Source organism: Myotis nattereri (genome assembly GCF_964212035.1).
Source record: "Myotis nattereri genome assembly, chromosome: 10".
Classification (NCBI taxonomy): domain Eukaryota; kingdom Metazoa; phylum Chordata; class Mammalia; order Chiroptera; family Vespertilionidae; genus Myotis; species Myotis nattereri.
The window spans coordinates 71,564,669-71,590,228 of NC_138085.1; the positions used below are offsets into that span (position 1 = coordinate 71,564,669).

A 25,560-nucleotide genomic window follows, 5' to 3' on the forward strand; every position below is an offset into this window, starting at 1 on the left:
AACTGAGTCAGAAGCAAAAGTGACCTGCACTGCTCTGGTTGTCCTGCCGTGGGAAAGCACGGGCCGGGTGAACAAGCAGGTCAGTGGGTTGTTTGTTCTGAGTGTTAGAGCAGGACCAGGGTGTGTGTGTGGCAGGGGGGCGCGGGGGGGAGGGTCTGGGAACTCCCACAGATATGTCTAATCTCTCATTCGCTAACATCACGATGACTCATCGTTTTGTCTTCCTAGTAATCCAGAAAGGGTCACTGGCAGGACTTTCTAACAGGGGCATTCTGACTTTTTAGATGAAGGCCAAAGTCAACATCAGAAAATCCTTTTTCTGGTCTGCAGTGACAGCCACTGCTCAGCCAGCGTTTCTGTGTGCAAGCACCCTGCTTGGCGCTTTATGTACTTTCCTTGCATGCATAAAGCAGCATTATTGGCTCCCATTTTATCGGTGAGGAAAACAACACTCAGGTTCAGGAAAGACCCACACTGGAGCCCACTCACCCGGCGAGGCCGCCTGCGTCCGGCGACCTCACACTCCCCGGGCCCCAGTCGGCACGGTGGGAGTGTTTACACTTGGGGAATTGCCAAACAGTACAAATCAGGGCCCTCCTGCATGAACTGCTCAGGAACTGCTTGTGAAGTATTTACCAGGCACGGAATGGGCAGAGGCAGGATTCAAACAGAAGCTCTCTCCTCCTCACGCGCATCCTCTTCCCAGCTGCGCCGCCGCCGCGCCCCCCCCCCCCCACCAGATGGGCCTCTCGAATCAGCACGGCTGCCTGCAGGTGGTGGGTCCCCAGGAAGCCAGCTGAGCGGCAGGGAGCAGGCTGACCTCGGGCCACCAGGGCTCCTGTGCCTCCTGCCCCGGGCCCAGGAGATGCCCTGGTCACTCGGGGTATTATTAGGAAACATATCCGAGTCCTTTTCCTGGTCTGTGTGAGCTAAAGATTCGCTGAAACGAGAGGGCTAGGTAAGTGGCAGGCAGGATTTAGGCGGTAATAATAATGCGCTCTCCTATACCGCACTTTTCATCTTCAAAGCACGTTGTAGCCGTTTGCTAATTAGTCCTGGGCTGCGCCCCGTGTGCCGTGCAACGCTCCGCGACAGGCCGGACTAGAAAGAAGTGTTTAAACAGATACAGGTGGCTGTCACCCATTTACAAGTGCCACCTGCTTCTGTTGCTGGGGGTGGGGGAAGAGATAAAATCTCGTAAGTGCTGGTTTGAATCCCAGGCGCTGGGAATACGAAGTTGCTATTATCACCTTCTGCTGTTTGGTTCCCCGAACCCTCCCCCTGTGCTTCGGGGGCGGAAAGTCTTTTTAAAAATCGCATTGTATCCACACTCAAGCTTATCCGTAGTACACCCTCCGTTACTGGGAAAGATAAAATAAGCCTCGGTTTACTAGAGAGTCGTGGACGTAGGTGAAAAATGACTGGATCGCCAGCCAGGAAGGAGCCTGGGTTGAGTCTGACCTGGCAGGGCTGGCTGGGGGTCGTGGGTAACTCACTCAACCTCTCTGCGCGTTTCCTCCCCGGCTGCCTCACAGGTCGGCCGTGGGGCTGTGCTGAGATGCAGTGAGCGGCAGCACTTCTGAGTGAGGATGTGCGCGCTTGGCAGACGTGCTGGCGTCATTAACAACCGGCCAGCCTGAGCTTCTGTGGACACCCAAGGCTGGCAGGGGTCGGAGGGCCACTCCCAGATCACACTGCCCACTGCTGACTGCTGTTGCAACTGACTGGCTATTGAAATGCAAGGGGCCAGGCTGCCCACCTCCCACCGCTGCCTCTGCTAGACCTGGAGTGGGACCCCTCCTGGGTCCGAGGAAACCCTGACTCAGCTCTCGCCTCTGCGGGCAGCGAGCCCCTCCAAGCCCCTCCACGTGGGGAGGGCGGCCCCAGCAAACCTAAGTGTTATGGAGCAGAGAGAGGGGAGCTTGGCACACAGATGCGCTGCGGTAGAGGGACAGTCCGCTGGCTGAGGGGTCATGACCCTAACTCAGCACCATCGCCTGGGAGTGCTATCAAATCCAGGGGCCTGGGCCTGGCGAGCGAGCTCCCATTCCGCACCCTGCGGGGGCCCAGAGCAAGTCTCCAAAGGCTCCTGGGCGAGTCGGGTGAGCTGAGTCCTTGCAGAACAGGGAGAAGGGACTTCCTTAAGGTCACCCAGCCAGCTAATGGCAGAGTGGGGGGTGGACCCTGGACTCTTCTGTCATGGGAATTCCCGAGGTTTCAGGGCCGGGGCAAAGTACGCAGTAAAGGATCCAAGCCGGGCAGCTGTCCAGCTGGTGGCCGGGCCGGAGTCTGTCAGCTCCGCTCCGGCCTCTGAGAACATTCCTGGTGCCGAGAATCCAGGAGGGACAGCCAGTCCCCACCGAGGACTGCGTTGATCCCGTGCAGGCTCCCGGGGAAGCTGGGCTCCCAGGTAAAAGCACATGCAGCCTGCACAGGTGGGGCCGCTTCACCTCCCCCCCGGGAGGCAGGTGGTGTAAGGAAGAGCCGGGAGCCGGGCAGCGCTTTTCCCTCGCCTCTGTGTGCAGGTCCTGCTTCCTTTCGTGAGAGCCTTCGGGCGGAAGAATGCTCTGCTGAGCTGCGACTCTTGTAAAGCTGCCAAGCGGGCTGTAGTCAGCTGGAGTGAGGAGGGGAGCTGTGACGAGTAGTGAGGCCTGGCTCCCAGCTCCCAGCTCTGCTGCTGATCTGGGAGACTCTCCACAGCTCGGGGCTCAGTTCTCTGCTCTGTACACTAGGGAGCCGCAGGGGGAGGGCCTGGGGTGCAAACAAGATGATTCCTGAGACCCTGTCCTGCTCCGATAAGCCACACACTTAGGACAGATGGTCCTTGGCTCTGCTCCTGGACAGTGCAGAGCTGCCAGGTCTGAGCCCGGGTCACAGACCTGCCAGAGGTAACCCCCGAGACCCCACTTTCAGGTTTAATTCCCACAGTGCTACAGGTGCCCCAAGAGCTCTCCCATCAGCCGAGGGAGGGGGGGGGGGAGAGGGACACACTCATCACACATTCAGCAAACTTGAACCACAGCCTCAGGGTCAGGAGGGGCTGTGCACACGGAGCTGTAGGGGTGGGGAGGGCGTTGGTGCTGGACCCAGTGGCTCTGAGCTGCAGCCTGGGCCTGGCTGAGTGGACGGCTGAAACCGTGCAGGGTGGTCAGTTTGGTTCGGGCAGCGCCTTTTCCAGTGGAGGACTGCCCCAGTGGGAAATGGTGGGAAATGTAAACCACACACACGCACGCACACACACACGGTTTAATCTTAACACAAGAGGTCTTAGGGACAAAGAATAAGGGTGTGTGCATTTATGATGTCTTACTTTCCCTGGAAAAATATTGCATCATGATTTTTGTGACTTTATTTCTTCCAAGTCAGGACTACACTGAAGGAAACAAAGGGAGAACCGAGGGGGGAATGGGTGGTGGCTGGAGGAGCTCACCGCAGCCAGCCCCAGCGTGGGCTCCAGGCGGGCTTGCGAAGCTGCTATGTGGGGTGAAAACGCTGCCTGAAGACGGTCCAAGTGGCTTCCAGGAAGCAGCACATGTGCTGACACGCATGTGGACAGAGCAGTCTGGCTGGCCACCGCTCCAGACTGGTGTTTCCTAGAGCTTTCCATTGGCAAACGCTGCCTCCTGGAACTGAGGGACAAAGGTTCTGAAATAAGCCCTGGTGGGAAAGAGGGGAGAGGAGCTGTGTTAGCACAAGCAACTCGGCAAAGGGCAACGCGGAGCTCCCCACCTAACGCAGGACAGTGTTATTTATCGTTCAGGCATCTTGGGCTGGATTTTCCTTCCGATGCAACGCCTCTGGCTTTTTCCTAGGGAGCTGCATGCACTTCACGATTGTTCTGTCTGTACGGGGAATAAAGGGCCTGGGCACAGACCTCCTATGAGACATCAGTACTCAGGTCTGTCTGCCGTTTCCCAGCCCAAAGGCAAGGCCTGTCCAAGCGACAAGCCAGAGACTGACCACCCAACCACCCGCCGTTCTCGTCGTCTGAAACATAAAGAGGTTGCACTTTTCACTCAGTTGGACCGTTAACTTCATGCAGACAGAGGGTCTAATTAAAAGGATTTCTAAGTCATCCGGTCTCCACTTATTCCCAACCATATATATAGCTTGGTCTCCTGGAAATAAAGCCAGGCTGGGCACCAAGAGGACCCTCCCTCCCTGTCAGTCAAAGCCTCCTGCCGGGAGGGGCACACCTTCTGCCGTTGCCTCTCTGGCACCCAGATTGGAATCTGTAGAAACGGGCCTATGCTGTACATCAGGCATGGGCACTGGGGTTGTGAGATGACACAGATATGGCACCTGCCACACAGGAGGTCTCAGTGTAGAGGAGACAGACACATAGGTAACACCAACTGAGGTGGGAAGGGCCCTTGTGGAGGTGCCAGGAGGCACCCACCTGGAGTGATCAGTGCCGGCGGAGGGGGAGCAGGCATTACAGGGGTGCCCGGGAAAGACAGCAGGGGCAGTGGCTTAGGGGCAGGGGACGGCTTGCTTCGAGCTGGGAACCAAACGCAGTAAGTGGAGGGAGAGGAAGCTAGACAGGTTGGGTGGGCACCCCATGCTTGGTCACCCAGGCTTGCCTCCTACCTCGCTCTCCCACCCCTCACTCTTGTATGAGCAGAGAAGTCACGCCGTACTTATCCGGAAGTGGCTCTCCCAGAACTGCAGTGTGAACTAGCAAGAGCCACCAAGCAGACTCGGCACCAGGACTGCAGAGGCCTCATGCACCTCCCCCATGGGAGCCCGCAGTCCATTTATTTAGGGTGCAGTTCTAAACCGCGTGGCACTGCAGATCCCAGAAAAACTCAGGGATCCTCCTGCAGGGGCGGGGCCCTCCCTGATCACAGCCCAGTGCAGTTATGGGTGGCCCCTGCCTGCCCCCCAGCACCAAGTCAACCCAAGCCCTCTGCAATGTCACGGCTTTGCTCTGCCCTCAGTGCCACCTCCGTAGCCTCTGCAGCACTTAACCAGTGGACCCCCCCGCCTCCCCCCACCACCTCTTTCTCTCTTTCGAGGAGGCATTAGCACCACAGAGCTCCCACTCCCAGACCAGCTCTCTCCTGGGGTCTCCTCCATCCTGGCCTGCTTTCCATGCCCCAGGCTCTGCCTGCCGACACCACCGGCAGCAGAGACCCACCCAGTCTGGGTCTCCAGCCCCATTCCTCGCCCAAACTTCCAGTCCCGGGGCCTGCTGTCTCTCTGCCATTCAGCGTGTTTGTCCCCAAAGAAGTGCTCCCCACGCTTTGGTACTTGAAAGTGCTCTGGCCCATTTGCACTTCTGTTCCCACCTCTCCCCAGGCCCTGGGGTGGACTCACCCTGCAGGTCCTCCCTCTTCCTCCCGAATGTCCCCTCCTTCCTGATACCCTCTGGCTCTCGGTCTTGTTACCTTTCAACAAAACCGCTGCAGGAGCGGTTTCTCGCTGGACACAGGCCTCCCTCCCCTCTGTGTCACCACCGACCGACAATCTTCACGCCCCAAACTCCCAGCCGCACTCAATGGTTTCCACTCTGGCTCCACAACACTCTAAAGAAGGTCCCCCCGACCTCCGTTACAGTTTTGGGATCTTGTCCGCCGCCCCCGCCCCCCCCTTCCCCCCGCCCTGAGAAGCTAAGAAAGCTAAGGGTCCTCTCCCAGAAAAGCTGCAGGTGAGTCTCCCCACTGTGATGTCTCGTGTAGCTGGGGATACTGGGCCCTGGGAAGCCCATCACAGTCCTGGGTGTGACCTCCGCCCTCCCACCCAGCCATTGCTCTCCCCTCACATGGGGCATTTTCCACAGGCCAAAGGCCCTGCTCCCAGCAAGTCCTCCCCCTGCACGTGGACACTGTGCCTCTCCCAGGGCGTCAGTCACCTGCGCGCACGTCTCACCTGCTGGGCTGCCTGCCAGCCCTAGGAAGCGAGAGCACGTCCCTTCCCGGTGACCCCACACCTGCCACTGCGTGCTCAGCAGGCCCGTGGTGGCTGTCGTTAAGGTGACGACTGAGGGCCGCCCATTTGCAAGCAGTTCAGGCGTGTCCACTACATGCTGTTTAAGAAGGTGAGAGACGGCCCCCAGAAGCACATGAATGTTAATACTCAGGTACTGAAGAAGAAAATGTCGTCCACTCTCCAACTTGAAACTGCCAACAACTGGTGAGAAAGAAAGATCAAGCCCCTCCTCCATCCTCATCTTGCTAACACGGTCCGAACGGTCACCTTCTCTGAGACTTCAGACCCCAAGCGCTTACCCACCCCTGCACACGCCTCTCCTGGTCCTCAGCGGGGCCGGGATGAAGCAGAGGAGACGCCCCCTGGTGAGGAGGGGACAGGCCAAGAGACAGCGTGGAGGAGGAAAGAGCAGCCCTGGTTTTCTTGGGGAACTTCTGGGGGAAGGGGCTGCTCCTTGTGGTCAAGAGGGAGCACGCCTGACAGCAAGCTCCTTCCTGCTTCAGACAGCTCTGCAGGCTCCTGTTCTGCCCCGGGCTTTCCCGCAGCCCTACTGCGTGCCCTGGAGGGAAGAGCCTGGAGAAGGTTACTCACAGGCACGAGACCACCAGCTTGCAGTGCCGCTCGCTCAGCGACCGTGAAGTCGGTTACGGGCGGGGAAATGACAACGGCTCCCAGCCACAGATAGATTTTTTTAAAGCACTGTTTTCATTTATTTCACGTTTTTATTGGAGAAAATGGAGAGCTGCCAAGTATATATTGCCATCAGCACTAGTTATGTGTCACCTTTAAAAACCTCTTTAACCCAGAGACAAAGTGTACGGCAAGCTCTGAAAGTGCTGCAGGGTCAGCAGGGCAGGCCTCGCCTCCCCATCGGCGGGCAGAGACTGCAGGCAGGAAAGGGACTCGGGCCCTCGTTCTCCTCACACTGGAGTTTATTTTTAGATGAACTGGAGCTCAACATGCCTTAGGACGAGGGAAGGTTCTGATCCTTTGTTTATCCCAGGCCCTTTGCACCCGGTTTTACAAAATCAGAACTCAGTGCAAGGCCAGGGTCTGAGGCTAGGAGAGTAAATGGAAGGTTTTCCAGGACTTGGAGCAGGTCTGGCTCCTGGCTCAGGTCTCAGCTCGCAGGCGCAGCAGGGGTCGAGCAGACAGACTGTGGAGCAGGGGTCGGGGAACTGAGATGCTCAGAGGGTCTACTCTTCTGAATCTTGGGTCCAGGGTTAAAGCTCTTCTCTGGGCTCATCTACAAAGCAGGGAGCCGAGCCTGGGGACCTCCGGGGCCCTGCAGATGGAAGGCTGTGATGGACGGGCAGTGCGTGTGGGCTCTGGAGCCCGCCACACCTGCTCCTTACTGGCAGAACCTCTTGGGCAAGAGACCCCCCTTTTTAGTTTTAGTTTCATCTCCTACAAAAGAGAGGGATAATGCCCACCTTAAAGGGCAATGCTCAGGGGGAGTGAGGCCTAGCCTGGTGCTGTCATAACAGATGGTCAATAGATGCCAACTGTTACCGAGGGACCGAGCTGGGTCTGAGAGGAAGAGGCTGTGTGTCTGTGGGGACAGTCGGACCCTGTGTGGTGAGGTCCCAGGGTCACTGCCCTCAGCTCGTCATTCCCTGCACTGTTCACTGTCACACCGGGCTGGCAGGTGGAGGCATGGAGATGGCGGCCTCAGGGTGAACATCCAGCAGAGTCGCTGGGACACTGCATCTCCAATCCAGTGCAGAGCCGCTGGTGACACACGTGGCTTCTCAGGATTAGCCCTGCAGTGGAGGCGTCTGCTGGCCCTGCTGGCTCCTGCCACCCTGCTGGGTGCGCCTGTTAGGGGCTCTGGTCAAAGGCTTGGCCAGGGGGAATTGACACTGTGGACTGGAAGGCGTTTAAGAATCATGGGGCTCTGACTGCCCATGGTGGGGGCATCGAAGCTGGCCTCCAATTGACCGTTTTCTGGTCAGGATAGTATGCATCACGAAGGGAGACAGTGGGGAAGTGGAAAAAGCACTGAACCACAAGGCAGAAGACATGGGTTCTGGTCCCCACCCCGGCTTGTTGGTCACTGGAAACTGGGACTCACTTTCTTCAGCTGTAACAAGATTTGTACTTGATGGCCTCTACGTGCCCTCCAGCTGTGGCTCTAGGACAGTGGTCGGCAAACCATGGCTCGCGAGCCACATGCGGCTCTTTGGCCCCTTGTGTGTGGCTCTTCCACAAAATACCACGTCCGGGCACGCACATACAGTGCGATTGAAACTTCGTGGCCCATGCGCAGAAGTCGGTTTTCGGAAAGGAGATAGACGAAACAAGTATACAAAATGAGTGTGGATGGGAGAGTTGGAAGGGGTCGACCTCAGCGAACGTACCTCAGTCAGATTGAGGACATTTTTAGCAAAGGCCAGCTTAGGAGTACCCTAATTAAGTTAATAATAATGTACCTACCTATGTAGTTTAAGTTTAAAAAACTTGGCTCTCAAAAGAAATTTCAATCGTTGTACTGTTGATATTTGGCTCTGTTGACTAATGAGTTTGCCGACCACTGCTCTAGGATATCCACGTGACCTTGTGTAAGCCACGTGACCTCACTGTGTCTTGATTCTTCCTCTGTTAAATCAGGGCACTAGCCAAGGCCAGGGTCCGATGTGTCGTAAGTGGTGGCCGTGTGTGCGGTGGGGTGGTGGTTATCGCCATCATCAGGGATACTTCTGCACAAATGGGGCGGGGTTAGTGATGGGCACTGCAGAGCCCTGAGCAGAAGGTGGTGGTACCCCAGGCAGTTCCTGTGAGGGATGGAAGGCCTGGGCCAGCCCACTGCCCTCCCATGAGAGGAGGCCTGGAGTGAGGAAGCCGGAGTGAGTTGATAGGGAAAACAACGCATAAGACAGTCAATAGTCCCCGTGTCTGGGGAAGGCGCTCTGGGCCCCTGCAGAGAGTTACAGGGAGCTGCCAGGAGCATCCTCAGAGACCTTGGGGGAGGCAGTTAGGAATTTTTGTTCAACAAGGTCTCAGCAGCAGGGTTTTCCCTATTGTAGTTAGTTTTTAATTTATTAAATGAACCTTTTCAAAAGAACAAAAGTCCATGAAGTCAACATCTGAAAATCTGAATCAGTACAGCTTTACGGAAGTGAAAATAAAAACAGGCTATAAAGCCCAAGGAGGTGGACTCTGGGAAGGGAAGGAGCCGCAGGAAGCGGCTGCGCGGGCCCAGCTGCCACTCACACCAGCTCCCACCTGCCAGTGGGAAACAAGCTTAGCAGGTTCGCCGAGATGCCTGCCCGATGCCACTCCGACCCCAGGGCCCCCCCGAGCACCTCTCACAGGAGCACGGCCACGTGGAGGGTGCTGTGGTCTTGCCGCCTTTAGCCTCGCTCACATAGGACCTGTTATTCTGCAAGGGCCTAAACAATTGCCTTCTTCCAAAACAGGACCAAAAGTAGACTCTCTGGAAATCAAAAACACTTTTCTCTGGACAATCATAGATGAGCCGTATGATGTTGGCCAGAGTCAGGCCAATGTGGTGGCGGGGCAGGCAGGAGGAGTGGTTCGGGGACACGACCCTCATTGTCAGGAAACCAAGAACATATTAATCAAGTCAGAATTCATTTTGGCAAATAGAGGCAAGTTCCCAAACATCCAAGGCTCATTTCTTTTTCCAGTTTTCTTCTGCAGCGGTGACTTAACTGGCACATGTTTTCAATCAGTCATATGAAGACTGATTGTGGTCTGCAAATCAAAGCAGTCCTGTAAATAGTGAATGACAAGTCCCGCTAATCATGCCTCGTGGTCTAGTCCTCATTGTCATGAATGGCCACTGCAAATACTGACTCACTTGGGGTTCCTCTCCCCATGTCAAAAGGGGTCATCCTTATAATAGGTCTCTACAGAGAGACTGGTTCTACTTCAGGGCGCTTCACCCCAAACCTCCCGAAAGGCCCTTGTGCAGACTGCCCACCACCTCTGGGCGGCCTGGTGAGCCAGTGCCTGGCGCAATGGGCGCTTTTTTGCAGCCATGCCCTGGGCGATGTCAGCCTGGTACTGTAGTGTGGGCTTGAGGAACAAACAAGTGCTTGTAATGAGCACACGCCCACAGCCTCCCTAAATGTGCCAACCTCTGAGCAGGCCGGGTTCATGTTCAGGGTCCAAACTTTCAAATCAAGAACATGGACACGCAACGCAAAGGCTTGGTCTCATACTGAGGAGAAAATACCCCAAGCTCGGGGTCCGGCGGTGCCCTGGTCCTGAGCTGGAACCGACCTCCCCTCTGCTGGATTCCAGGCACGTGGCCCCCAACCTCAGCCCAGACGGTCTGCTCTGACCTGAGAAGCAGAGACTGGTGTCTAGACTACGTCTTATGCAGCTCGGGCTCCCCGCCGGCCATATGGCTGCGACTGAAGTCTCAGTATGTGTTGAATTAAATCAAGAGCTGTTTAGGAGAACTTCAATAAACAACCAACTGGGATCCAATCTAGACATCAAAGAATTGGGATGAAATCTGGCTCCTTCTAAATCATAGGGTATTTTTAAATGCTTTTCTAAACTGGTCAGGTTACCCAGTAGCTCTCTCTCCTGAGGCACTCCACGGAGTCTCCCGAGCCCAGCCAGTTCCTTGGGATACAGCAGCCTGCGCCCACTTCCTCAGCAGCAGGGCCAGGCCTCGCTCCCGGGCATCCCTGGTGCAGTGTTAAGAGCAGTAGAGGAGGGCAGAGAGGGCCAGCTGGCCACGAGACAGCGAGGGGCAGGGGAGTCCTCCTCTCAGGCTCCCGAGCCTCCCCCAGCCACGGGGCTGCTCCTTGCTGTGGGCTCCATCTCTGTGCACACGTCTGCCATCCCAACCATTCTCCCACACCCAGGAGAAGCTCCCTGATGGCAAGACCGTGTCATATCCATCCATCTTTGCACCCCAGCTTCACGAATACTACCCAACACACAACCGCTGAATAACTATTTCTCAAACGAACGTAAACATTTGGATCATTTAAAGACGAATGTAGAATTATAGAATTTTGTAAAAAAAAAAAAAAAAAAAAGAAAACTCAAAGTTCATATTGTCCAATCAGTACAGGGAAGGGAAAACTGAATATGGCTCGTAACAGTGACAGCTGTTAGCACAGGTCCCCTCGTGGGCACCTGAGGCAGAGTGTGGGGCCGGTTCAGCCTTGGAGCCCCATGCTCACCTTCCTTAGGTCTTCCCAGCAGGTGAATGTCAATTTGGTGCATGAATGAATGAATGGATGAATGAACGAATGTCCCGGGGCTGACTGAAGGCCCCAGAGCTAGTAGGCACAGTCTGAGCCAGTCCTCTAGTCTCCTGACTTTCAGGCTGATGCTGTTTCCATCAAGAACCTACCAGATGAGAGGCTGAGATGAGGGGGTGACAATGTGGCCACTGAGAAAGGTTGGACCTGGATGTGTGTGTGGGGGGGTCAGCTAAGATGATGGCATGCACCTGGCTGGGCTGAGGCCAGATAGTGGGTACAGGGGACTAAGGAACATGGTCATGCTGCCTGGGCCAGGGACCCCAGAGCAGAGGGGCAGCCTATGCTCATTTTGTCTCCCCATCTGCACCTCCCAGGTGTGCCTCCGGTGGCAGGTAGGTTGGCAGTGGGCACCTCAAGTCCTCTGCTCAGTCTGTCCAGGGCTGTACGAGCAGGAGCTCAGCACAGGTTCCTGCTGACGGCCACACATATGCCCGGGCAGGATGCCTGGTCACTGCACAGGCCTGGCCGGGAGAAGGGCTCCTCCCCTGTGCTGGACCATGAGGGAGAAGCTGCCGCCTGTCCAGTGGTGGTGAGTCATGGCCACGGTCACAAATTACCCTTGCCGTCTTAGTCAGCAACGGGAAAAACCAAAGGATGAGCCTCAAAGAGGAAGTGTTAGGGTCCCAGCAGAGCTGACCATGCGGGGTGTGAGTCCCGACCACTGTGGGGTCCAGGGCCCAAGTCACACTCTGGCGGGAGGTGCCCAAGGCCTCTGCTCAGTCTTGCCAGGCACCTGCCTCCACGGAAGGGCCAGGCCCCCCAAGGGCTGATGGAACACGGAGGAGACCATGTCTTCGGGGCACGAAACCACCCTCTCCTTCCCTGAGAGCCTCTCTGGCTTCTGTGTTGTTTGCTGGCTGTCCCTTGGTCTCTCCCCTGGACTCTCAGCATCCAGAGGCTGTAGCTCATGCCGCCCGCAGCGCCTCGGGCCCCACCTGCGGTCTTTTGGGCACAGTGTTTGGTCACTCCAGCACTCTGGGTACTCGCCCTCCTAGCTGGGTGCTCACAGATACCCTGAAGGTCTCAGGGAGGGGCACAGGATGGCATGGTCCCTCTTCTTTTCACTGTAATCCCCCGCCTGGCAGCTGAAACAACCTCTCCAGATGCCTGGCTCTGGGGCTTACAGGTGGAAAAGCAGCAACTCCAGATAAAGAAACTGCCAGCGGCTGCCCTCCCTGCTGGCGTCCCGGCCCCTGGGGGCCGGCTGGATGGTGTTCCACGGCAGGCTGGCAGGAGGGCAGGACTTGGGCAGGTGGAGGGCCCGTATGCCAGTTACAGAGAGAGGGGGCAGGAAGGAAGGACAGAAAGGAAAGGAGGATCATACATCCACGATGGGAAAGTGATATCCGCACCTGGTATCAACGAGGCCTGTGCAGATGACGGGTGTAACCCACAAGTGCTGTGAAATCGACTTAGTGGGTCCTGAACAGCATTGAAATCGAGTCAAACAGGAGCAGAGTACATCACATGTGGCAAGGAGAAATGCTTTTGTGTGAAATGTTTGTTTCCGTTATAGAAAATAAATGTCTTACTGTGGATTGTGGTAAAAGTCTGGACGCTGGGAGCATAAAGGAGGGGAGGTGCCTGCTACTCACCAGCTGTCGCTGCCACCAGTGAGGTATTACTGGCTTTCTTTTTGCCAAGGAGCAATCTGCGATTCAGAGATGCAGGTAACGCGGCGAGGGTCGCACCCGGGTGGTGGCAGTGCTATCTGACCCAGCGCTGCTGGGCTTAACGCGCACCTCCCTCCTCACGGCCAGGATCCCCATGGAGGGAGCTCGGGAGGGAGCGGGATCCACACGGAATCACGCCGCTGCTTGCGCATCCGCACAAGGGAGGGACGGACATAGGTGGTATCTAATTTATTTTAATTTGGTGACCCTCCGCCTCCCAAACAACATCTTAGCTTGTTTTTAGTTTCCTCTATTAGATCTGGAATTACCAACAGCCTGGGAGTGAATTTCGAGAGCTGTTTACTGTCAACTCCTGTTACACCCACACTTGCTCTTACAACCCCTTCTACATGGTCCTCCCTCTTGTAGGTTTGCATGTCGGAAGTGGTGACGGGTGTCTTGATCCCTCTCTAGGAACCTGCGTTGGGTGGCTTTTCAGTAGAATTACGACTGTAGTAACAATGGACCAAAGGGATGAACCTGACTCCCTCTCTCTCGCTTGCCCATCTGGTTCCAGAGGCACTAAGGCACCTGGAAGAATGAGCCTCCGAGGGCCGGGGAGAAAGAGCAGGACAGGCAGCGCAATTCACCAGGCGCACGGAGGCACCGTGCGTGCCCTCCAAATGCTGGGCCCCAGAAGGTCCTTTACATGGAGTCATGTGGCATCGCAAGACTCTCCAGGTTGCTGAGCTCTACTACATCGTCAAGTGCTTTAAAATAGTAGGTACTGTTATCCCACGGCACTGAGCTGTGGCCTAGAACTGGGGGGGGGGGGGGGGCTGACTTGTGCTTCTGGCCCACTTGTTACCCCTATGTGACCTGGTGAGTATTCACCTCGCCGTGTCCCAGAGGGATGGCTCCCTAGGTCACTGCCAGGTCTAATATACTATTATCCTTATTCTAATTATTGCTGTGGTATCAATCCAACCACTTTAGCCAGAGACAGTTCCTAAGTGGAAGCAATAATTAATAATGACCTCTTTGCTGTGCTTTGCTAAAGGTGTTCCCTCAAGAGTGTTAATAAGCATCGTCAAAGACATTGCACTTGTGTGAGGTTTCCATCCCTCTCCCCTTTGTCTCCAGATAGGACCCCAAGAATAGATGGCTAACATCCATCCTGGCCATTTTCCTTCCACCCTTCAGACCAGCGACAACCACTCACTCACTCATTCATGCTTAGCTCCTGTGCCAGTAAAGGGCTGGCTCCTGCAGGGGCCAAGGAGTGAACCCAAGCAGGGCCTGCCCTCAGAGGACACACACACCTGACTCCCAGAGCAGGGAGCTCCTGCTAACCCTGGCCAGGAGTCGGGGGTTCACTTTCAGTCATGGGCCAGCCCCTCGCCAGCTCCTTCTCACCACCATTGCTCTGAAAAGCAGAGCAAACTTTCTGCCCGGGGTTCACTTTCTTTTCTGCTCAGAGCTAAACCAGGGCATTATCCAGCAGGCCAGACGTCTAGCACCTTTAATGACAATAATAATAATTTGCATTTATACAAGGCCTTTCATCGGGGGATCTTAACATGCATCACAAACAATAATTAATTCCCTTTTGCAACTCGGGGAACCAGCTAAGTAGGAGTCCCTTCACTTTGCAGGTAAAGGGTACTTTCCTGAACCATGCAATATGCTGGGGGGCTCCCTACCTACCCCAAACCTACCCACCCTCACGGCCTGGCAGGAGCGCAGCAGGCCCTCCACAGAGCCTGCCAACCCCAGCCCGCAGTCCTTTGTCCTGCCTCTGAAGCTCCATGGTGTGACCTGCTGAGCCACTCATTTTGTACGAATGGGAGACCTCACCGTGAGAAGAGATCTCAGGACCTTGTCCAGGACAGGACTTGCCCCAACAGCACTGCTGAGGGGACCTCCGGCCTCTGCCTGTGGATCCTTTGTAAGGGACAGCTCATTACTCACAGGCATTTCTAGGTTATAAAGTTCTTCCTTCTCCTGAACTGAAACCTGTTCCCCGGAAACCCCCACCCATGGGCCTCCCTTTGCCTTCTTGAACAAACAATCCTACCTAAACTGCCTGCGTTTGCTGGTCCATTTCTCTTGTATACACACTGTTGACTTCTGCGATCAGCCTTGGGCCTTGTGAACTGAATGTGTGTGGGGGCAGCTGGGCCTCCATCACATGCTCTGGGCTCCAAGGCCAGGCTGCCCTCCGAGCCATGGGCAGGTGCTCACCGAGTGCTGCTGCTCTGGGCCCCTGGAGCCCAGCGTTGAATGCAGTTCAGTAGATTCCAGAGGCTTCTGTGTTCCTCTCTGGGGGCTGCACCTCAGCACCACAGCAATCCCCCAATTTTCTGCTGATGGACTGACTAAATGAATAACTAACCTTTCTTTCCTAAATCTGTTCTTAACCAGGCAATGACTGGTTGCAGGGGCCCGTTTTGGAGGCTAAGCCAGACATAACTTCTTCGGTTCTTTTTTCTTTTTGTACCCTTTATTAGGATAAATAATTTATTAGAATAAATTCTTGGTGCTAAGCCTCAGAGGGATGCATTGATGCTGAGCCGAGAAGCAACATGAGGACAAGAGCTCCATGATCTTCTCCAAGGAGCTAGAGGCAATGGAAGCCTCGGGATTGGGGCAGGCCAGAGGACAAATGAAATCCTTTGTACTTTTATTTCAAAAAGCCAGATCTCTTGAGGAAACCAACAACTCCTTGAATGAGCCTGGGTCCTTGCTAGTGGCTTTATGCCTCTGAAAGACACCGCCCTCCCTCTGCCAGGAGTCCTTGGTTCCGGTGAGACTTTTCTCAAGTGGCTGACCTTGGAAGGAATTCCCAGTGTGCATGGGAGGCTAGTGTCTTCCTAAACCTTGCGCCTTGGGAGCATGGGGTCTGGCTTGCTTTGATTTCACATGATTCCTGCTTTCTGGCTTAGAATCAGGAGTGATCATTTTTGGCTTAGATTTGGTCTGGATCATTGATCTTGGGGATCCTTGGGAGGAGAAAGATAGAGTAGAGAGGGAGCCTGCCGGGGGTCATTCTGTGGCAAGGAGAACGCCCTGCAACCATTCCCACCCAATTCCGAGGGAGGGGCATGACTTTGGAGTCCGAGAGAACTGAATTCCAGTTCGGCTCTGTCACTTACGACCTGTGTGTCCTGGAAAGTTGCTCCCTGAATCTCCATATGTTCCTCTCCAATGGACCCAGAGGACCCATGGGGTATTTATGGTGAGGCAACAGGCCAGGCACATGGTAAGAACTCAAACCACATTCGTTTCCTTTCCTCCCACCCGCCACTCCCGCCTCATAGCTACATCAGCACACTCTGAGGAACTCCCACGTCACATTAACTCAGTGAACATCTATATGATACCTCCTGTTTACGAGGGAGGCCTGGGACACTGGGACCACTGCCTGACCCAGTGCCTGTACCTAGTAAGCATTCAGTAGTTGTTGAATGAGTAAATGAATTAACTTCATACTTCGTATTTCATAATATGCTTTTAAAATTACCTCGTTTTAATTCAAGCAACAATCTTTCTATGAAAGAGGCATGTGCTAAAGGCCGAGTGGGGCCTGGATCCGAGCTAGTGCCCAGCGATAGCACATGTCTGCCCTGAAGGGTTTTCTATGCCTTCTGTGGCCACAGGCTTGGAGCAGAAAGGGCTTGGCTCTGGGGTTCCCATGTTCCACTAGAAGGGCCCTGGGACCCCCACATTCCACTAGAAGGGCTCTGGGGCCCCCACATTCCACTAGAAGGGCTCTGGGGCCCCCATGTTCTACTAGAAGGGCTCTGGGGCCCCTATGTTCTACTAGAAGGGCTCTGGGGCCCTCACATTCCACTAGAAGGGCTCTGGGGCCCCCATGTTCCACTAGAAGGGCCCTGGGACACCCATGTTCTACTAGAACGGCCCTGCTGAGTCCTGCCCCCAACCCCCTGTTAGGCTGTAGCATCTGTAGCTAAAAGTGAGGGGCATATTATGAGTTTGGTGACTCAGAATGGTAAGTTCTTAAAATAGAAAACATATGCTAACCGGGGGATTTCTTTTCCTCAGGCCTGGGCCCCTGGTGCCCCGCTAGCGTTCAGGGCTAATCCCCATGTGGACTCCACTGGGCTCCCACCAGCTTTCCCCACAGGGTGCAGCTGCACTGATGCCCACATCCCACCCTCCAGCCTCCCTCTCCTATCTTTTAGGGCACAGCAAGAAGTGCTTTTGTCCACAGGACTCTCACTGCTCCTTAGCATGATGCCTGCACATAAATTTTAGGGGCTCAAAGCCATGGCAAACTACATTCCCTCTTGTTCCCTGTAGCCTTTCAGAACCAAGAAAGGGGACTGGAAGCAATGTTGACTCCTTGGCTCCCATGGGCTCCCAGCCTCTCTTTCTTCCCAATTCTCCAGCCTCTGAACTGCTGGGAACCGCTGATAGATGCAGAATGAAAAGGGTTGGTTTAGGAGTCTTTCAAAATGTGCCCACATGGCTGGCCCCAGTACAGTTTCCAATGTGATTTGAAAGGTGGAAATCAGATCTGACCACAAAGCCATCTCACCCACGGAGAGTTCATAACAGCCTTCTCAAAACCGCTCTGACAACACAGCCTGCCGAGCGGGGTGTCCCGGCAGAATGTCGTCACTGCACACGCTGGGCAGCGGGTAACCCAATGCCTCAGAAGTGAGGTCAGTCCCACCACTGTGAGCTTGTCTATTCTGGACCTCTTAAAACACAGTTCTTTGTGCTGCTAGCATGTCACCTTTGAGATATAACTGTGTGGAAAATCATGTGCACTCCTTAAGCTGAGCCAGTTTGAGGTCAGAAGTTGGCAGAGGAAAGCCAGGCCCTAAGCTAGATCAGGGCCCATGGTGACTGCTGGGAGAGGCCCAAGTCTCTGTGATCCCGGCCATGGGCACTGTCTTCTAGCCCGAGACTCTGAGCCAACCTCCTGCTGCCGTGCTACCGAGGGGGACCAGCCCAGGCGGCTGTGGTCTCAAAACCCAAGGCCAAGCAGCGTTAACCTGTTGTTGGCCAGCAAGGCCCCTGTGAGAAGACTTACAGACTTCTGGGATACTAGGGATCGGGAGTAGCTGCTGCATTTGGGGGTGCAGCTGCTGCCCCGAGAGCTAGCCCTGCTCCACTCGCTAAGCTTGTGCTCTCCCAGGGCTATGTGCCCATAGGAAGAGACAGGGTTTTCTTACCCAAAGATACTAGTGGAACTCTGCACCAACTACAGGGGGCGCCTTTTACTACTTTGCACAAATGTTCGCTATTGGCCAGGGTGCCCTGATAAGAGGACTGTTCAAGTCTGCACTCCAGCTTCCCTCTAAGTATCTGCAATGTGGGTCTGGGATGCCTGTAGCTGGGATGCACATTTTATAAATTAGAAGATTAGAAAGATTAGTTCTTTCCTAGTCTGTGTTTCTAAGGCATCTTCAGGACCCCTTCTTGCATTTCTTTTTTAAATATATTTTAACTGATTTCAGAGAGGAAGGGAGAGGGAGAGACAGAAACATCAATGATGAGAGCAAATCATTGATCGGCTGCCTCCTGCACGCCCCACACTGGGGATCGAGCCCACAACCCAGGCATGGGATTTGGGCAGCCATACAAGTTCTCAAGGCAGCATTTCCTGTCATGGGCATCAAGCAGACAAATGAGCGCTTTCTTCCATGTAGATACAAATGTCCCACCCTGAACCGTGCCACTGAATGCAGTAAGACCTACACAGCCGGGCGCCTTTTTTCAAAACTGGCGGACACCACGGATACAGTCATGAGGCCAATAAACAAATACAGACATGCAGCAAAACAAGCCCCCACCCTTCATGGATTCCTACAATCTGAAAGCATGCTTGGATTGTGACTACCACGAGGAAGAGAGCACCCCTTTTATTTGGCCCCTTGTCACTTCAGGAGCTCTGGTGGTAAAAGAACTGCCACAAGTCACAGAAAGCTGGCTTTGAAAACACCAAAGATTCTCTAATCCAGGGATCAGCAAACTTTCCGTAAAGAACCAGATCATAGGCATTTCCAGCTTATTGTCAGAGCGATTTCGAGAAGGCCGTATACTGCCTCTACAATTCTCCCTTGTAGTGATAGCAGCCATGCTCCATAAGTAAGAGAATGGGTGTGGCCATGCTCCAATAAAACTTTATTTATAAAAACAGGCAGCTGGTTATGTGTCCTTAGGCTACTGTTCACCAATTCTATCTCGTCCAACCCTCTATTTGCAGAGGAGTGAGGTGATCCCTTCACTTCAGGATGCAGCCAAGACCATCCGAGACCAAGCCCTGCATGGCTGGGCAGGAGCAGCAGAGAAGCTGCGGGGGGCTGGAGCCTCAGTGCGGAAGGTCAGCCCAGCCACGGGCTCACTGCAGGTGGAAAACCTCAGGCTAACACCCCACAGGATCGGGAAAGACAACCACCGAGACGCAGCCATGGGTGACATCCTCCTCAGTATGTGCTGCTGCCGCTCACTCACCAGTCAGACCAGACAGTCTTACCATGTCCCTGCGGAGGCTGGGGTAAGGGAAGCGAGGCCTGGGAAGCGCTGGCACCTGCCATGAACAGTGTGAGAAGAAACAGCACATTCATTCTTTCCGGTCAGCAGCCAGCCAAACCCCGAACAGTGCATGAGCGGTCAGAGAGGACGCGTGCTCTCATCCAGGCTGAGAACAGGTTGTTTTGGCTATCCAGCATTTCCAAAACAAGTTTTCTTGGTCTCATGACAGGTTGTGGCAAGAACAAGAAAATAAAGAGTGGAAGATCCCATGATCGCTGCTCCGGGCTCCCACGTGGCTGGCGCTGCTGCGCAGCAGGCTTGCCTTCAGAGTGTGCAGATCAAGCCGGTCTTAGGGCTGATGCCTCTTCGCTAGTGATACCATTCACAAAGTGATTCCCCCAAGAACAGCCATTCTAGTCTGGGAGGAATAGGTCAAAGTCACTCTTGAGCCCAGGGCGCCATTCTGCTCACACTTACACCCTGCTTTGTTCTCATTTTCTCCGCATGTAATGTGGCCAATGTGCCTCTGAAGCGGAGGTTACAAGCCATCTGCTCTGAAGTGGATTTTTCCACCTCAACCACTGAACGCTGGGTCAGGCTGGGGCAGCGATCAGCAAGGAAGCACTGGGGAGGGCCAGGATCAAGCTGCCTTAGAAAGTGCCCTGAAGCCCCGCTGCAGGGATCGCCCTCGGGGGCTTCACCAACTCTGCCTGCAGGAGAGGAGGAGGCAAGCACAAACTGCACGTGGCAGTGCCAAGGACACGCAGGCAAGTGGAGATCTGGAAACCACGGCTACACGTAATCCAGAGAAAAGGTTCAGAATCACCCGAACAAGTGTGCTGGGAATTCTCAGACACGCCAAATTATTCCCGGAAACCCAGACTCAAGTTCAGACTCGAATTCTGAATCGCTGTGTGACCTTGGGCACAGACATTCCTTCTCTGCGTCTTTGTTTTCATTTCCAAAGTGAGGCTGCGGGGCTGTCCTTCTAGCTCCAATACTGTGACCCTCAGACTCACCAGAGCAGAGAGCATTTGGTCAGCTACCTTCATGCCTCTGTGGCTGTTGAAGTCACTCCCACCACAAGGGACAGTTGGAGAAACCCTATGAGAGGGGCCTTGCTCTTACTCCATGACACAAGTCGTCCTCAGACCCCGAAGCATGTCCCCATTCTGCCACCTGTCTGAATGCTCTGAAGAGAGAGGGCCAGGAATACGTGACCACTGGCAAGAAACATCCAGCGCCTCTTTCCCTGCCCCAACACACACATGGATGGGTCCCATCCGCATTTAATGTCGCTACCCAGGAAGTGACCCGAAGGCACTGCTGGAGTCTGCTATCAGGTCTTCACACCTGAGAGAGGGGCTAGGAAATGAATGAGTCTCCCTTCCCTGTACAGTCAGACAGACTGTCCTACTGATTCTAGAACTGCTCTCCGTGCCGGATGTCACCTTAAACTTCAGATAAACAACAACTGATGTTTCAGTATAAGTATGTCCTAAACACTGCATGAGATATGCTTATACTAAATTATTGGTTGTTTATCTGAAATTTAATACAACCGGGCATCTGGTATTTTTAATTCCTAAAACTGGCAATCCTAGCTCTGGAGAACAGAGTGGGTTCTTAAAGTGCAGGGCACTGAGGTGGCAAAAAAGGGGAAAGGGCCCAGGACAAACATTCTTTGATAGAGTTCCACAGGCGTGACCAGAGAACTCAGTTTTTACTGCCTTTCTTAATATTTCCAACGCCAAGAGGACCTATTATGATTTATGTATCTCCACCAAGGCAGATTGCTGTATCAACACATAATTTGTTAAGAAAAACCTTATTGCCTCCATTTAAAAAAAGGATAGAATGTCTTAGCGTGGCAGTTAATAACAATAGTTACTGTTAATTGAACACCAACAAAATGCCAGGCATTTTAGAATAATTTTTGCATCTAACACCCACAAGCCCTATGAGAGAGGACTGTTACTAGCGTCTATGAGGTAACAAACTACTACTAGAAAGTGGTAGGACCTGGGCGGAGTTCTGGCTGGTTTGATCCAGAGCATGTTCCCTCTACTCTTCAGTGTATCCCGGCCTCAAGGCCCTCTGATCCCCTGGGCAGGAGTCTCCTCCCTCCATTGGTGCACATCAAATCCAACCCATCCTCCATGCCAGCTTCCTTCTTTTCAGAAACAGACATCATCTCCTTCCCTCAGGACTTCTATGTGCTTCACCCGCACTTTGCACACACTGCTGCCTTAAGAAAGAGAGTTACTTAACAGAATTTTCATCCCACCTGTACTGCAGTGAAGGCAGGGACTATGTCCAAGACATCACTGAGCATGGTCCTAATACCTGCTATGAATTCCAGAATCATCTGCTTCATGAAAGAATGAATGAATGGGAAAGTGCTGTGACCTGGGCAGAAACTAATCAGATCCACACCGGAGCACACCGAACCCAAGTGTCAGCCGAGGCAGGGAGCCCAGAAACTCCAGCTCTAAACAGACAGCTGGGCTCAGGGGCTGGCGAATTTGGGATAACTTCCTCAATCTGAGGAAGAGAGGGCATTATAAGAGCAGAATGCCAGTCTAAAGGTTAGGAAACCCGATGTGTATTCTCAGTTCCTGTGCTGAGTTACTCTGTGATGTGGACATGCCACTTCACTCTGGGGGCCTCAGCTTCATAATGTAAAATCGGTGGACAGCAGGACCTATTTCATGGGCTGTTGTGAGAATCCCAGGAGGTAAACCATGTGCAGCATTTACAGCCGTGCTGGTGCAATATATGTGCACTATTATTTATTATTACCATCTGTAAGAAGGTCCGGAGGGACTGGCCAGGATGCTCCATTATCATTTATTTTGAGAAAAACAACATCATCTTGCCTTTACATGTATGTTCCCACAAATGTCATTATCTGGACAAATGGAAAAATGACAGGTTAAGGATGATCAGATCCCTAAGGTAATCAATAATGGAAACTTCTGGTTTTCTACCTTTTGATTTTGGGGTTAGAAGAGTCACAGAGCTTCCTGCTCTGCAACTGACTTGCACTCAGTGGGCTGAGTAGTTAATGCTGTGGTCTCTCCACCAGGACGGACCATCCAAAGTCAATCACAGCCTTTGCAGGGGGGCTCTTCAAAACGAGTGGGTGTTAGCACCTGGAGGGCAGCGACCGCGGTGCGTGTGTGTCTGTGCTTGTCTGTGCGTGTGTGGTGGTTCCCAGTGCTTTACACATACTTTGTACACAGTGTATATCACTCTAACATGTTTGCAGAATGAATTACTAGCAATAACAGCACTGCAGACACCACTGTCATAACTGATTCCTATAATCACGACTGTCCTCAACCCTCTTCTCCCAGTGGCCACGGCATCTGCTGGCGGCTCAGCCCTGACCAGCAGGGCACACGAGCAGATCACGCTTCTCCCCAGAGGTGACTGGATTAATGACTACCCTAGACCTGTCCAGCCTCACTTCTGCTTTCTTGGCTTCCATTTTCCATTAGGCGTGACTAAGCGCCAGGGCTCTGTCTGTCTGGGCACAAGAGTCACGGGAATATTTTGTCCTCTTCTCCGTGTGAGCCTCCCTGCTGGTGTGGCGCAGCTGGGAGCAGCATCTTTCTTCTGGTTGCTTCACTACAACACCCTTTCTTCCTCTGCCCACCAATTCTAGCAATAAGTCCCCACAGGAATGCTCACCTTCCCGTAAAGGTATTCAGGGCCAGGTCTTTATTCTCTCAGAAGGGCTATTTCTGTTCAAGAATACCCTGGGCTTTCCCCGTGGCCGCAGCAGCCACCAGAAAGAAGGCTCCCAGGCCAGGCCCCTCCATGGCTAGGGGGATGGGTGTGTGCAAGCAGAAATGCCAACCTCCAGCCCTGCCTCCACTGTGCTGATCCGTGAGCAAAGGAGCAGGAAACAGGCTTAATGAAAGGAAGAGGTCAGAGGGAGCTTGGGCTGGGCCCTGGACCAGTGATCAGGTACTGACTGTCTGGCCTTGGACAGGTCTTCCAGGAAATGAAAATGATGAATGGAGTGTCAAGTCTGTGCTAATCATGATACGAAGGGTTTCATGCCAAGCACTCCATTAAATGTGCACCACACGGTTAATGCTCAGCATACTCAGTCTTGCTGCACTAGACAATCTGTACGGTCCTTCACGTTCCATGTCCTGAGGTGGGCCCTCAGTGTCACACTTACACTCTAGATGCGTTCCTGCTTGGCCATCCAACTCAGCTCTGCTGTTGGCTGTGGATTTTGTAGGTTACTTCTGGTTGTGCTCACCTCTATAAAGCTTCTATTTTAAAAAATCATGAATTCACCTCATTTTCACAGGTGGCCCCTGTGCTGAGTGATCTGACCACAGACAAGATAGAATCCCGCTCCGGCAGAGCAAGGCCTCTAGCTGCACAGTGATGTGCACAGAATGGATGGTCTTGATTGTTCTCTGATGCTTCCTTTTTATATCTAGAACTCATGCCTTAATGCGAAGAGATAGAAACAGACACGTGGCCCTTCTGTCTTGGCTGGACTCCATGTCACACATGGCAGCCCCGGCAGCCCTGGCTGCACCTGTCAGAACCCAGCACACACATCGGAACAGTCAGGCCTAATTCCTGAGAAGCTGTTTTAACTTGACATCTGAAAATGTATTACATCCAGAATGATTTTACTGGGTGTGTGCTCAGGGCATATGTGTGCATGTTCCGCAACTGGAGTGTTCTATAAATATCAGACACGGGTTGTTCAAAAAGGCATCACGTACATAGTGTACTTAATTCCATTTAGTGATGTTTTCAATTTGTGTCTGACCTCTGGCAACAGAGATGGAATTTTCTCAACATGAATAAAAAAAGTATGCTAAGCTATCTTAAACACAATTTTCTCTTAAAATGCCAGAAATAAATCAGAACGTAGTGATCACCCGCGAATAGCCCAGGGCTTTCAGATGAGAGCACTGAGGCCCAGAAAGGTCAAGAGTCTTTCCCAAGGTCACAGAGGAAATTAGTATCGGGCCCAGACGAGACCCAGGTCTCCTACACCCAGGCCACCATTCTTAGGACTTTCTTTACTTACTGTTTGCTTCTTCTTCCAACAGTTCAAAGGCAACTCTGGTTCCTTTAATAAGGGATGTGTCTACTTTGGGAAATTATCAAAATCCAACTCCTCGACCCTTTCCTTTCTGACTCTCTAAGATGTCTATTTTTCCAACAAAGAAAACAGATGACCATAACTCACAAACAAGGAAGTGGCCGCACTTGGTTATCACACATTTTTCCAGTGGCAGAGGAGTAACCGGAGCCCGCGGCTCAGCTGAGCTAATTTCCCTACAAAGGTGGGCTGGCTTTCCAGTTATTCCTTCCATGTGCAGCTTCTTCTGGTTCCAGGACTGAGACAGTGACCCTAGCCCTGTGTCTCACTGAGAAAGCGTGATGGACAGAGGCGGGGTTGTCCTTAAAACAGGCCTCAGAGGGGCCAAGGAAAGAACTCAAAGGACGCCAGGAACACAGCCGAGGGGCCGGGACCAGGCCTGGGGGTCCTGCCAGAGGGGCGAGGAGGCCGGGCGGGCTGTGGACGCGCTCTGTGCCTGGTACAGCCTGAAGGGACAGTGTGCAGCTCAGCCTGGGATAAGGGCTGTGTGAGCATAATTGATGGCCATGCTTTTCAGTGGAGCTTATCTCACAGCAACAGATGTCAGGTTCTAATAAATAACATGTTCTCTCTGACCTACGCAGTTGGGAGAGGATGCCTGGACGCCAGGCAGATCTGGATTCCTCCCCATCTCTGTTACCCTCTCTTCTGAAAGGAAAAATAAACCAACTCCCTGAAGATACTTTTCAAAGGATTTTCTTTGAGAGTTCAAGGATCACCAAATGCCACGCAATTGATTTGCTTCATTTCTCTCTTCACAGCTTCTGTATTTCCAAACCTCAGGAGGGCGGGTGAGCTGCCCATGCAGGAGCCCCGGGCATGCAGGTGAATGGAAGGCTTTGGTGACCCTGACCTTCCTCTATTCCTCGGTACTCCTGATCTCCCAGGGTCTGCTGGCCTGGGCCTGGAAAATTCCCTCTTCTCTCCTGAGGGGAGTTCAGCTAAGATGAAGTTGGGATTTTTTTTTTAAAGGGAACTATTCCTTGGTAACTCAAGGCAAAACAAAAGACAAAAGAAAACCCATGAATCATAGCAGCAGTTGAGCCTGGAGTTTCTGTCACTAAGGTGACCCCGATGGGCCCTGTGGCAGAGCTTGCTGGGAGCCCAGCCC

The 25,560-nt window shown here is 53.5% G+C and overlaps 1 protein-coding gene across 2 annotated transcripts in view; it reads right to left on the minus strand.

The window, feature by feature from the left end:
* Positions 1–3,331: 3,331 nt before the first annotated feature.
* BABAM2 (BRISC and BRCA1 A complex member 2) overlaps positions 3,332–25,560 on the minus strand; it is a 353,123-nt gene continuing 330,894 nt past the window's right edge. For both annotated transcript variants that reach the window (XM_081100973.1, XM_081100974.1), the window contains one exon: positions 3,332–3,657. In XM_081100973.1, coding sequence (XP_080957099.1) covers positions 3,594–3,657 — 64 coding nt within the window. In that variant the 3' untranslated portion in view covers positions 3,332–3,593. The remainder of the gene's footprint in view (positions 3,658–25,560) is intronic.